Raw genomic sequence first — 14,209 nt, 5'->3', positions numbered from 1 at the left:
TATCGGGGTGCCTGTATGTTTGATTCTCACAAAACAGATGAGTGTACATATTTAGAACAGAAAGGTGATTCAGAAAGACAGCATTATATAATTGTCAAAGCAGGGAGAACTAAACATAAAAGGAAATCCTCTGAACTAGTTTGCATTCTGTGTTTCTAAAGGATTAGGTGCCGGATGAAAGCTATTAAATGTAACAGTATGCAACTTACCTGGCAGGGTAATTTAATTTATCAGATGATTGCCCTGCATTATCGAGGTGTTCTAACTGGTAGCTATGGTAAACCGAGTGGGACAAAGGTGTAAAACTTTTTTTTTTTGCTTCTTTGGCACACTGTTTGCAAATGTGGTAGAAAAAAACAGCAACGCTGAACTTGGCAGCCAGCACACCACATGGGAATAGGATGTACTGTACGCTAGTAGACATCTGACTGACAGAATCCACTGTGGTAAAGTTATTTTAACGCTTAGCTTTCCCGAAGGAACACAAAGACAGCCTTGAGATATTTAGACGAAGCAGTGGTCTTTTCAATGGATGTAAATGCTGCTGTTTGAATCGTTGAGATGTTGGCCCTCCCCTGGTGATTATACACTGAAACGACATCCATGCACATTTGGGCAGAAAGAAATGGTGAACTGTTGCACTAAAACATGCAAACCAGCTCTATCCTAGCCTACTGTATTTGTGTCTAATGAAGTTAAGAATGTAACGTAGCTGCATGATTTAATATAAACAGTGGCAGTATTTATATAGATTCCTAATTGTACTTACAGGCTTGTTATACAAAGGAGGGTACTATTTCAGTGGTCTTCGCCAATATTTTGATCTCAATCTGTTTTAGATCAGTTGAACTGGGGATGTTAAAAGTTAAGAGTTTTTACATGTTTTCCATGTGTTTAGAATTGTTCCTCAATGTTAAACCATTGCATGTCAAAAACAGTAGTGTTCAAGCAGTAGGGTGTGTGTGTGAGGTTATTTATTGGATATTTATTCAAAGTCTTAAACGTATTTGGAAATGAAACAGAACCTAACATCCCTAAATTTAAATATATCCTACCATGGCGACATTCAATCAAATGTTCCAGTGGCACTGTATACTGTATGTATTTTAAATTAAGGGCTCTTAGAATTTTAACACACTTTCTTGACAAGTTTGGTAATGCAGTGTTCTGGGTTTGATTCCTGGGATGTTGAATGAAGTTCTTGTGGAAGTTGAGACCTGACAGGAGTGGGAAGTAAGATCTCCAAATGTTTCTTTACCACTGTCTGGGAGGACTTCATACCGCAGGGGAAGAGAATGTAAATTACTTTGTGTGCTCAGTTAATGGGTTTGGCGCCACAGAAGTCGACAGTGCCTTGGTGGACTATAACAAATCTCTAGACGTTGCGGTATGATATGGGCTCTTGAATCAGTTGTGCTGATTCACTAAACCTTATTGTTATCTTAGCACTGAGTTGAGTAACAATTACAAACAAATGATCATACATCGAAGAAACATCAACGTGACTCTGAGCCTTATGCTTAATCCAGATGTATCCCTATTCATTATTCTCTGTATATTTTGGAATTTGTATAGAAATGCAGTTTGCAGCACTTATTATAATAAAAGGTCTAGATTACAAACACAGGAAAGGGAGCAGGCATTTGAATCCAGTGTTGTATTGAAGTCCCTGATTATTTGCTTTGTTTTTTGTTTTATTGGACCATGTTCAAACTTAATGATTCAAGGGATGAGATGAATTGAGCAATGTGACTAATTGAGGAATGTGGCAGCAACAGTGAGATGGTAAAAACTAACTTTGCTGTTGTATATCACATATACAATCATATTGTTTACCCTGTTTGTAGAAACAGCTCAGTCCCTAACTCTATATTTGACATTGTTGGTACTGTAAATGACTGTAGATGCCATTTTGTGTGATGCTGTGTGTCCCTTAACTTTTATTACCACGGTATGTTTTTTTTTTTTTCTATTGATCCTGTCAGTGACTAAATACAATTCTCATTCAAATCAGTAATGCTCCCTAATAATTTGAAACAGTAAGAGATAAACTAAATACGCTGCTCTGTACTAGTTGTCATTAAGGAATGAAAGATTACAATGGTGGCATTACCAAGATTTGACTAGATTAACTGTATCTGTGTGACTATCTATGAATGAAAGTCAGCTGAGCACTAGACCAGTCACCTTTGTATTTAACTGTATCAAAATTGTCTGACACCCCCCCCCCCCCCCCCCTTAATCTAAACAAACCGACACTGAGTAAAATCGTCTGTTGCACTACTGGGTTTATTTATGTTCCAGCTCCGTTTTGTTTTTAATAAATGCCTTTTAAAGCCTAGCTGGTTATTTTCCGACACAAAAAGTAAACAGCAGGTGGCTATAGCAACAGTTGGAGCTAGCATTCTTAATCATGTGATTGCCTAAAACTAGTAGGTAAGCCAAGCAGCTGTAACTATAAACATATAAAACTGTGTTTTAAAAACAAATATTATTCCCCAATAGTGGAGACATACTTCCCTACTCTGGGTTAGCTATTTACTCAAAATTGTTGTGATTTTATCAGAAAAGGAAAATCGCACCCAATAAATTTACCAAACCAGTAAAATACAACTTAAGATTTTTCTTTTATGGGGCTTGAGAGATGAAATGGTAGCCACATCAGTCCAGAGATGATAGACTAAAGAGAAGGAGATGGGATCCCTTTTATTGGACTAACTAAACTATAATTAATCACAAGCTATGATCAGTCAATCTCTCTTTCCTACTGTCACCTGAAAAAGAGACCTTTGAGGTCTTGAAAGCTTTTGATTAATTATTGTTTAGTTAGTCTAATAAAAAGGATCCCATCTTCTCTTAGTTTATGGGGCTTGTAAGTTATAGTAGTGTCCAGTTAATATTTATTACTTGTCATGACGCACATGCGTCAACATATGAAATGAACAGAATAAGTAAGAGAAAAGCAATAGCAAGTGTATGTAAATAAACTAGAATAATAAAGTAGCTAGCAAACTAACGTTAATAAACTAAATTAACACATCACCCTTACACTTGTTAAAAAATGCAGCAGCAGCTCTAGATTAATTATGAATACCTGTACAGGAGCAATATTCAAGACATGCACAAAATTATTTAACATAATGGTGAAGCAACTCACCAGAACGGAAAACACCAAATTGCTCGGCGACGTGTGTCTGATTCATGTTTTCTTCAGGAGCTCGAACAATTTCCAACTTTTTTGTAGCGTGAGAAACAGTGCCGCGTTTTGCTGTTTGTTTACATGCCATTTTGTAGCGATGAGGTGCATTCATAGAATAGAAAATGGGGAAATGGTATGACAGTGGTTCTGGAAAGATTGAATAAACCAGTCAGTGTACCTCAAGACACTCTTGCGATGACAATTCACATTTGTAAAGATTGAATAAACCATTTGAATTTAAGTTTGATGATGATGAATTATCAGGTTACGAAACAGTACTGTATCAGCTGTGAACGAATTGCTGGAAAATCAAGAAAATCAAGTGGGAATTTGGAGTAAATGTCTCTGAGAGGCTTGCATCATGTTTGAGCTATATCTTGAGAATCACTTATTTAATGTATTGAAACAGTATTTATTGAGGACTCCATGTCTGGCCTTGGACTGATAATGCAGGCTTTATACATTAGCTTCAGCTTCCAAATTGATAAACCTTTGCATGGATACACATATTTCACATAATGTGAATTCATGTAGTACCTTTATATTGTACTGGTACTGATGTCTGACTGGCTGAGCTACTGAAGTCTATTACTTGGCATCCCTGTGCACGCATATGTTGAAACTTTGATATGTTAGAAAATTCATTGTAATAAACACGGTAACAGGCTCCTCCACAAAATATGACAGCCCAGTGAACCAGCATACTCAGAGGAGTGAAGCAAGATTAATAGCATGTTGTTATGTTGCAAGTAGGTTATGTGTCTGTTCTGGAATGCAGCCCAGACAGGTACCCATAGATAACATTGTTAACGTTCCTCATTCTCCCCCATTACAGCTCGGACTCAGAGGGTAACTTTGAGACCCCTGAGGCAGAGACGCCTGTACACGCCCCCCTGAAAGACATCTCGGAGGAGCCCCTTGATAATTCACCATCCAAGAGAGCAGGTAAAGACATTTCTCATCCCTACCCCCGTATTAATATTAAAATGAAGATGAACTAGCTAATCCTATCCAAATGGCTTGCATGCAAATGCATACTACCTGGAAGGTGGTTTCACCTATAGGGTCAGTACCCATCCAATGTCCCTCTCCATTATGAAGCCGTATACATAGTTTCAAATCAATCAAGCAAACTTGTTCTTAATATTAAATATTCAATATAATATAATGTTATAAGGGTCTCAAAGCCTTATAGAACCAAGTATGCATCCATCCGTGCTAGAACGCATATTAAACTGCATGAGCGCCGTTTGCATGTGTAATTACTTAAGTTGTTGGTAATATCTAGTGGTTTATTACACCTATTTCTAAAGTACAATTAAAATGTTCAGTGAAACTGGTTCTTATTGGCAGCCCCTGTCCCTTCAAGTGTTTTATTATGTAATTCTTAATGGTGGCCCACGGTGGAATCTGAATTATGTATCTCTGCACTGGAGAATTCATTTGGACTTTACTGTAGGTAGAAGCAGTTTTTGCACTAATGCAAAGTGACAAGATTCCATCAGTATTCCAATCTGCATTTTTCTGGGTTACAGTATGTCGTAAGTAATGGATGCATTTTTCTGAAGCATGGTTCATTCTGAACTAAATATAGTCAGTCGTGTTAGCGACTCGATGTGTCTAATGTGTTTATGTTACTGTGCTCAGTACACCAAAACAAACACAGAACTTGTATTGTGTAAACGTGCTCATAGTTCGTTGTATATCACTGTGGCAGGGCGATTGCCCTGCACGACAGGTAATTAGTGTTGGTGTGGTTTGTATGTGGGAGTGTGTTTATTGTGTGTCGTTTTGGAATTGATTTATTTGTTTGAATTGTTGTTTACAGACCGGCGCTCGATTGAGACTTGCTGCCTGCTAGCCTTGGGTGAAGGGAAGGGCAGCAAGTGATTGGCTGTGCTGGTCCTCAATCAGCAGGTGGGCGGGTCTCAACCGAGCGTCCGTCATTTTAAAAACATCCGCGGGAAATAGCTCGGCGCTGCTGCAAGGCCTGTCGTTTTCACGGCACCTTTGATTTGTAGTTTGCGGTATTGTGTTTTATTTTGCATTTTTGTACAGCTTGCTGTAATAGTCCTCTGTGCGTTACAGTCGCTGGTAATGTTACGTGACCACCTTTATTTACTTTCGTTTGTGGTTGTTTTAATAAAACCTGCGCGCCTGTGCCGGCGTTTCAGCACCACGTCCATGTGTCTCTCTGTATGCTTAATCAGCGGCTACCGACACACGTGACACGAGCAAAACCCTGTCACAATCGCATATAATAAGCATTTGTAATCATCTGGCTATTAAAACTTTATTCTCTTCCACATTTCTAATGTACTGTATTCATCCATAGAGTAAAAAAAAAAAAAAAAAAAAAAGAAAGAAATAAACTAAGGACATATTTTGTAAATATGGGATTTATGATAAAAGCAGATTGTTTGTTTAAACATCTCAGTTTGTATAATTACTTACCCCTACTCTAGATCAAGGACTGCATCTGCTAAGCAATGCAGTGCTTATTGGAACACATTTGCACAATCGTGATCAATACAGAATGACATTACACCCCTACCTATCAGACTTCATGCAGTATGCTTCAGCTCAGACCTAATCACATGGTCTGGTCCTCACTCTGGTGCACCATAAGTAGAACATTTACTTGACAATTAATTTGTACCCTTTCTTTGCATCTTTTGGGTTTGTGTGTATTGCTAAAACATTTAAAAACAAAACAAAAAAAAAACTTGTATTTTAAAACCTTTTACAGCAGGACAAGAAGTTGTGTACATAAAAAAAAAAAAAAAAAAAAACTCAGGACTATAAAGACAGCAATGTAAAAGCACCTCATTAGTAACATGACCTTTTATCTAGGTAAAACCAATGAAGTTTACCTAGGAGGGTGGTCTGGCCAAAAGCTACACTGTAGATAATATCAGTAACAGGATCTCATGCAGCTGCGATGAGCATTGCCGGGTCCTACTGCATACGCCTCTGCACTTCAATTGCAAAGAATGCCAATTTGTTTTCTAACGTCATTCGATTGCTTGATATAACAGCGCTGTGTGTTGTTTGAAGTTGGAAAGTTTGGTGTCTTTTCCTGGCAGTGTTCACTGCCTCTTATAGACCCAGTTTACGCTCTGAAGTGCCAAGGCCCATTAAATCAACCAAGATTTGTTTTCTAATTTCATTTGGCCCAATTCAGATTATAACCAAGAGTGATTCAGTGGCGGCTTTGATAAAGTGGCACGCTAGCTAGCACAGAACTGCCTTGATTTTTCCTCAGAACTTTTATAATACTCCTAGTCTCCTGTAGACGTTTTGGATTACATTTTGGCTATAATCTGATAAATTCTCCTTTTTTTAAACAAATATTTGTAACCTTTCAGGCGCTGTGTAATTATTTAGCAATTATGAGGATCCCATGTGTGTACCAGTTCATATTTGAGCCAGGTTGGGTAAAGCATTCCAAAACGTGGTGTCAGTGGTGTAATAAAAGAATGCATTTTAAAGATGAGGAAGCTTGCAGGATTTCTGTGGCATGTGAGACAATGTTTCAGAGAAGACATCCTGGGGTGTTTCGCTTTGCTTTCGAAGTAGTTGCAAATACATTTGTGCAGACTTCAAGCAGATTGCCAGCCTCTTAAGTTAATCACCAACCTTGGTAATACTCTCCTTCATAAAAATAAAAAAAAGTTTTTTACTGACTGTTGGATGTTTATAAATAGTGTTATAGTCAAAGCTTTGCATTAATTATTGAAAGTTTTTAGACCTTATAGATCCTTTGCTCAAGTCTAGCTAGATATGAATACAAGTAACACAACTTTTAAAAAGAATATTTACAGTACGCCCTGTATTGTCTCGCATGGTGGATTTGTAGTGGAGGCTCTGAGGCGTGCTTTACTGTATTGCATTTACATTTTAGTATGCAAAGAACCAGCCATAAAGATCATTCCACTTCAGTACAGATAATAATCCTATACTTAGTATAATATGCAATAATTAACTGATTATCAGTTTTATTGTACTATAGTTATATCAAAGTGCAAACTACATCTGTGCGCTGCTTCTCCCTGCTGTAACACTTTGATACGTTACCATGCAGTTCTGCCCTGTTTGCCATGCAGTTTCCTTGGTTACGGAGGATCCTATCTCTTGTTTATAGTGGGGGTGAGGGTGTGTCACAGACGACCGGAGTGGGGGACATTAGACCAGAAACATTAAATAAACGACAGAGAGAGGTGGAGTTTGGTGGAGCTGAGCGAATGGTTTCGCTCAGCATTTAATAAATGAACAGACAGTCAGAAAATAAACTATTTTAACAGACACACAAAAACACAGGACACGGTACATTTGCCAAAACAAGAGACAAACAAAGCAGACTAACACTACACAAAACACGATGAGCAAATATTTTAACTTTATGTTATTATTTTATTATTTATTACCTCCGTCTCCACTCACGGAACACACACCCCCGAGTGGGTGAAAACATGCAGCTTTTATGCAGCTGTACCGAGACTCCACTGCTAATCAATCACTCAATTGGAGTCGCGGTACAAATGCATGTGAATTAATAAAGTGCAATTCCCCGTGCTCACATATTATTACTTTTTACTTGCACGTGAAGTGCTGTGCAATCCTCGTGCCTAAATACAAATATACATTTTAAACACTCGTGTTACACAGACCCGTTTATATCCCGTGTACCAATGACTATACACCAACATTAACACACAACATATAATACACACAGGGGCGGGCACTTTGCCACAGGGTGATATGGATTTGCCTAAGCAGGCTCACTGGGGTCCAAACACCCCCCCTCCCATTCTGCAAGTGCTGTGGGACATTTCACATCTCCACATCAGTCAGGACACCTCTTAACAGTGCTGCACACCCCCCTCCCCACATGCTGGTAGATAGAAAAGGAGCAGTCATTGCACTTTCTTACTTGTTGTGCATTGCCTAATCCAAATCCAGTAGATATTTCAAGAGATTCTCAGAATGTATTGACGTATGACAGTCACACTTTGCTTCGCGGGTTCTTAAAACAAATACTGAATTCTATCCCCTGAAGGAATGTATTGTGTTTTGGGTTGTTTTTTTTTTTAAATTTATTTTATTGGTTTGACTTCCTGTAGGTTTGAAATAGAAACCCACAGAAATGTGAAGACAAATTTAGAAAAAAAAAAAGTTTCTTGGCTCGGTCTGAGACAATTGGATAAAAAGGAAAAGAAGCTACTAAGAATTTAGTTTTGTGCTGATCAATTCTTCTATTTACTAGTTAGTAGAGTTTGGTATTTACCTGTAGCTATATTGTTAACTGTAGAGTTTCACTGTTAAACCATTTTAAACATATGCACAAAGCCCTTATAATCGAGTATTAATCACACAGCACCTGAACGGGTAAAATATATTGTAGCTGAATGCAATCCGAGGCTGAGTGTATGAAAAAGTGAAGACAATGAGCGCATAAGTCTTTAAATTCAGTACTGACCTTATCAAATGATAAACTACAGTGGAAAGCATTGGTACTGTACTATGAAGCAAAATTAGCACAACTGTGTTTGTAGAAAAGCGGTACCATTTACATATTTTGATATACGAACAGCATTACAAAGGTATACGAATCCGATCACACTGGTAATGCATTACAGTAGCGTGGTACTGTATCTGAAGATTGATAGGTCCTGATTCATTAAGCACAAGCTGCAATGGCTTGGAATCCCGTCCCTGCCCCTGATGCAAGCTTCTGCTTTTGTACCATGTGTCAGACCAGCAGACTCATTTCCTGCCAAAGGCCTTTATTAGCATATTTTTTTTATTTTAAAGTGGGCTGTGTACAAGGGGCTGCACTGACTCTGTGTACAGTGTGGAACAATACAGTGCACTTTCTCATTGTTCTCTCCTCCAACTGAATCCCAGTATTGTTCGAAGGCACAGGCGGCTTCCTGTTTACAGGGCTGTTCAAGCTGCTGTTGAACTGTGGAAGAGGTTTAATGCCTCTGTGTTTTTAAAAACAAAAGTTTTCATTAGTTTTACAACCTCAAAGGAAAATATCAAACAATTTACAATGGGCAATGTTTGTCATGTTGTGGAAATTCATAAAGGAACTAATACTGTCCACTGGTCTTGTCAGGGCTTGCTGTGTTAATGACATTAATTTTAACGATCTAAACAGTGTTGGATCTCAGTACCACTGCCTACATTTTTAAAATGATATACAGAGTAGCTAATGGTGCTCCGTCTAAGACCAAGTCCTATAACCTCTTATGTAACACTAAGATAAATTTGATTGAAATTTTTTCAGACAGAAGTGGTTCAAGTGTAATCAAATGAAATAATGTTTTTGCAAATAAGACCGCAGTTGAATAGATTTACAGTAAAAAAAAAAAGATTTTTTTTTGAAGTAGGGTAAGTAGATTTGTGAGGCCATCGAATAAAAGAAACAGACAGATAAAATTCATCTTAGGTATTAGATTGATTCACGTTGTTGGCAGCAGGTCTCCATGGCAACAAAAAGATTGCAGTTTTTTTTTTTTTTTTTAGTGTTACCCTGTGAAAAGCAGCCTGTTGCTTTACACCAGAACCCATCTGTGCTAGCTGTTTTGTAAACGCGCAAGTATAGGACATTGTCTCTTCTGTTTTGCTGTAGCAGCTCACAGAGCCACATTTAAATTATCAGTGATAGTATTCTTAGCCCTGTCAATCATTTGAGCTGACCTGTAACACATCCTCCCTCAAAGCCTGGCTTCTCTTTACATTTTCTAACAAAGAAGAGCTCCATTCTCAGCCAGACAAAGATGGAAAGCTAATCTTAAGTCTTCAGCTTATGTGAAAATAATGACCAACGTTGCTTGGGCATGAAGACTGGACTCCTCCCTAACCCACTAAAGCCCTGATCCATCTTCTACTGGCACTAACTTGAAATTGATTTAAAGTCAGTTCTACCAGAAGCATACTGAGATCAAACTGCTTGGAATTGGGACTGCCTCAGCTCAAGTTTAGTCACATTTCCATCTGCACCATAAAACCAGTCTGAAAACTGATCTGGTCTTCTTTCTACAATCCAGTCTGCAACTGGACATTACACAAAAGTCAAAAATAATGTAATTGCTATTTATACATTAATTCACCAACATCCTTCAAATTGGACAGTCATTAATCCAAGTTGGAGAGAATTTGTCAATCTTAACTGGGGCCGACAGAGTCCAATCTGCTTCTGATGGAAATGAGTGAGCCTAATCACAAGTCAACACATGGTTCACAATAGGAGCCTCTAAGAATCATTGTAAACATCATGAAAAGCTATGGGAAAAAAAAAAAGAAAATATCATTTTAAATCTACTTAGTCTTTTAACATGGGAAGGATCACAGACAACGGGGACGAAGATAAAATTGCTTCGCAAAGATAGATTAACCTCTATCTGTGTTTTTGTACTCACACATCTCTCCTGTAGTAGAAGATCGATTGTTCTCAGTCCTTTCCACCTGTGGGTTTGCACTCACACATCTCTCCAGCAGCGGGAGCCTCTTGTCAGTAGTTGTCCTTGGCGGGTGTTCTTGTTACCATTGGCCTCCAGGTCAAATAAACTACAGCCTTTGAAGCTGCTCGTGGATCCACTGAAACCACATGGAGACAGTATTTCAGGAATGTAGACTAGCAGCACTTCAAGCCATGCTGTTTCTGTGCAGCTAATGCACGGCATTTAAGGCTAATGCCAGCATGAGCATCTCATATAAACGTACATAGAAAAACTCATGTTTCTGGTTTTAATGATCGTGAAAGGTGCAGGCCAAGGGGACTGGCTACAGCTAAGCACGTTGCTGGGGTGAACTTTACTGTTGGAGCCTCCTTATCTCAATAATAACCACCAAGGTGTATTTAGTTATTGTTTTATATATCGGTTTGTTCCCTACGTATTAACATTGTGCTGCAGTGCTGTAAAGTGATTGCAGAGCCTTCAGAAGCAATGTAGAGCTGCTGCAGTGACAGGAACAGGACAGGCTAGAAAAACAGGGTGTCCGTCACAGAGCAGCACAGCGGACAGTGATCCAGATACATTACCACAGCAGCCTATGGGTACATAATGTTAATTCTATGCTTCTGTGTATGTGTGTGTGTGTGTGTGTGTGTGTGTGTGTGTATATATATATATATACACACACACACACACACACACACAATAAAATGGTAATTTTCTTATTAAGGATATGGAAAACTACAAATCATTATGTAATTTAATTTGTTAATGTAACATTATTGAAACAGGTTTCATTCTACTTTAAGCTACTTTCTTATAAAGAGCTTCATATTTTGTTTCATTATTTTTTGTCCTTTTGGCATCATTTTAATAACTAATTCTGTTTTAAATAACTTATTAAAAAATGAATCTGTATCAAAGACAAACAGCATCCATTTTTTTCTAAATAAGTAACCTGGCACTACTGGTAATCTCTCTACTGTTTTTGATCTGTCAATTATTACACATTAGATAATGTGGCTTGGTTTCTACATTATGAAATGTAGACGTGTACACATATAAATGTATAGGAGCTTCTGATTTTGTGTGCGAATGTCTGTTGGCACAAGCATTGGAGCGTGTACATTTGAGTGTGTTCCTGCGGGGGCTTGTGCGCATTTGAATTTCAATTTGCATGGGTGTGTGTATGCACTGGGTTTTACTATTTTGTTTGTGATGTGTAGAGTATTAATCTTTGCTACTGCAGTACTGTTAAACATAGTGTTATTTCTTTGTTCTCTACTCAGGATAAAGTGTGCTGGAATTCTGACAAACCCTGATGGTTGATTTCCCATAATTTAGAATTATGTAGAAGATAAAACAGCAAAAATGTTTATTAGATCTATTTCACATGTCAGCCACCCCCCCCACCCCAGTTTACATTTATTTCCAGATCTCCTGTAAACTGGCAGATTTAACTTAGACATTTTCCACACAATTCAAGAGGAGAAAGTAGAAAATCCATGACATTTGCACAGAGCTATTTCATTGAAGATCATTTAGTAGGGGGGATACAATGCAACTGCAACTAAAATTGCAACTCATATATTTCCTCTTGTGACAACAGCGAAATGGGGAGATGTGATGGAGCCAGTATTATTTTCATCTTAAGCCCTTTCATCATTGCTAGCTTCTAGCATTAGCTTGATCGCATTAGCTTCATGTGAAGTAGTTCCATCACTGAACCATGTCCATACAGCCGTCATGTATCTGCCTCAGTGTGTCCTGTGTTCCTGTGTTCTTGCCTGGGAACTGGGCCAGCCTTGTGCTCAGCAGGGCCTGCACAATAAAAGCTACCGGCTTCCTTCTGAACCTCGGGCCTGCGTGATATTCACAAAGCGGACTGCTCTTTTAAAAGCAAAAACAGATGGCTGGGATACACGTTTCTTCTAATGAAAGCATGCAGTTAAATGAAAAGAAAACAAAACAAAACTACAAAATGTCCAATTGATCTTTCCACATAACTGCTGTAGATTAAGGATTTAACTAATTAAGTCCAGCTTGTCTCAGTTTTCTCTGCAACACAACTGCTTAATCTATGACAGACCATTGATCCCTGTTCTAGAACACGGATTTGTTCGCTGCTAACAAATTTGACTGAAAGTTGTAAAGATTACTGATCATTTACAGCCAACTAACCAACATCTAACTACACTAGGCCTTATATACTGCACACATCATCTTCTAGGGCTTGTTACAGCACCTTCCAATGAAGTGGCCACACTTCGATAGATAATGACTATCAGTGATGGATTGAAATGAAAGGAAAGTGTTTTCACCCACTGAATCTTTCAGCCCTCGTTATGGATTTTCATTCTGTAGGAATTTGAAAATCTGCCAGTGTTGCCACTACAACCACTGCTGTCTCAGAAACAAGGTTAGAAACCACCTTTTGTTTAGGACGATGCTGAACTTGATTGCCCTGATCACACTTGTATTGGCTCCCTACTGCGGACACAACTGTATTCTGAGATTCTGTCGGTCAGGTTAGTAGAGGGATATAGGATAATGAATCCTTTTATTTTACAAAGCTGTCGCCACCACAAAGCCTCTCAGAAACCATTTGAGATAGTGAACTGTCATTGGCAGAGGTGCTTTTGTTTTGGTTCACAAACTCCTATTTTTAGTTTAGTTGTGTATTTGTTTTGTTGTTATGGCTTTAACGGAGCTCCTGCAGAGTTGTCAAGTGCTCAGGAACACCATGACAGGCAGGCTGCAGGAAGTCCCAGAAGGCTCAGTGCTTGAGTTCCTTCCACGCTGGTTGAATTTCAGTTGACAGAGAAACAAGCTGCGTTTACTAAATCTGGCTCTTCCGGATCTGGCCAGTGATTCCGTGTTGGAACATGTATGTTTGTAGCACTGCACTGGGAGCTGATTTTGATAAATGTGTCTTTATGCTTAGTAACTAAAACAAGCACCTGGATGATGTTGTGGCCAGAGACCAGGGACGATTAGCAAATCCAGCCAAAAGTACTGCTCTTGTAATAGGTTGCTGTCTCTGGCTGTTGCTATGAGAAAAAGTGTTCATTTTAGAAACTTCATTTAACTCTGCTAAAAAGGGAGAAGACAAAAATGTAGCTTTTTCTTATCTTTTGAATGGTACGATCAGCAGGTTTCACAGTGATAACAAGATTAGTGCTAATCTGGGTTTAGGAAACTAACCATAAATTCTGTATTTTATAGTTCTACCTCATTACACTAGTATTTCTTTATTTTACAAACAAAAAAAAAATCATGCAATATTGACAAGACGACCAACTATATTTGTGTATTATATTTAACACACTGTGTAGATTGTATTATTGTTTAAAGAGGTTATCTCATGCAGTCTGTCTGCTCAAGCTGAAAAATGATGTCTCTTTTATACAGACACTATACGTACTATGTATTCAGATATAAATCACAAAAACTGATATTGCAACCACTAGCTACTACTAAAAAAGTGTGGTGGTTTAACTTTCAAATTGATCAAAAACACCACAGTATACCATATAGTATACCATAT

The 14,209-nt window shown here is 38.3% G+C and overlaps 1 protein-coding gene across 3 annotated transcripts in view; it reads left to right on the top strand.

The window, feature by feature from the left end:
* The window catches only part of LOC121303062 (transforming acidic coiled-coil-containing protein 1-like), a 54,205-nt gene that overhangs the window by 21,322 nt on the left and 18,674 nt on the right, over positions 1-14,209 (top strand). For all 3 annotated transcript variants that reach the window (XM_041233465.1, XM_041233464.1, XM_041233463.1), the window contains exon 2: positions 4,035-4,144. In XM_041233465.1, the coding sequence (XP_041089399.1) occupies positions 4,035-4,144 (110 nt within the window). The remainder of the gene's footprint in view (positions 1-4,034; positions 4,145-14,209) is intronic.

Source organism: Polyodon spathula, chromosome 31 (assembly GCF_017654505.1).
Source record: "Polyodon spathula isolate WHYD16114869_AA chromosome 31, ASM1765450v1, whole genome shotgun sequence".
Taxonomy (NCBI): Eukaryota; Metazoa; Chordata; class Actinopteri; order Acipenseriformes; family Polyodontidae; genus Polyodon; species Polyodon spathula.
The sequence above is the reverse complement of the archived record's forward strand: the minus strand, read 5'-3'. Positions and strand labels throughout refer to the sequence as shown.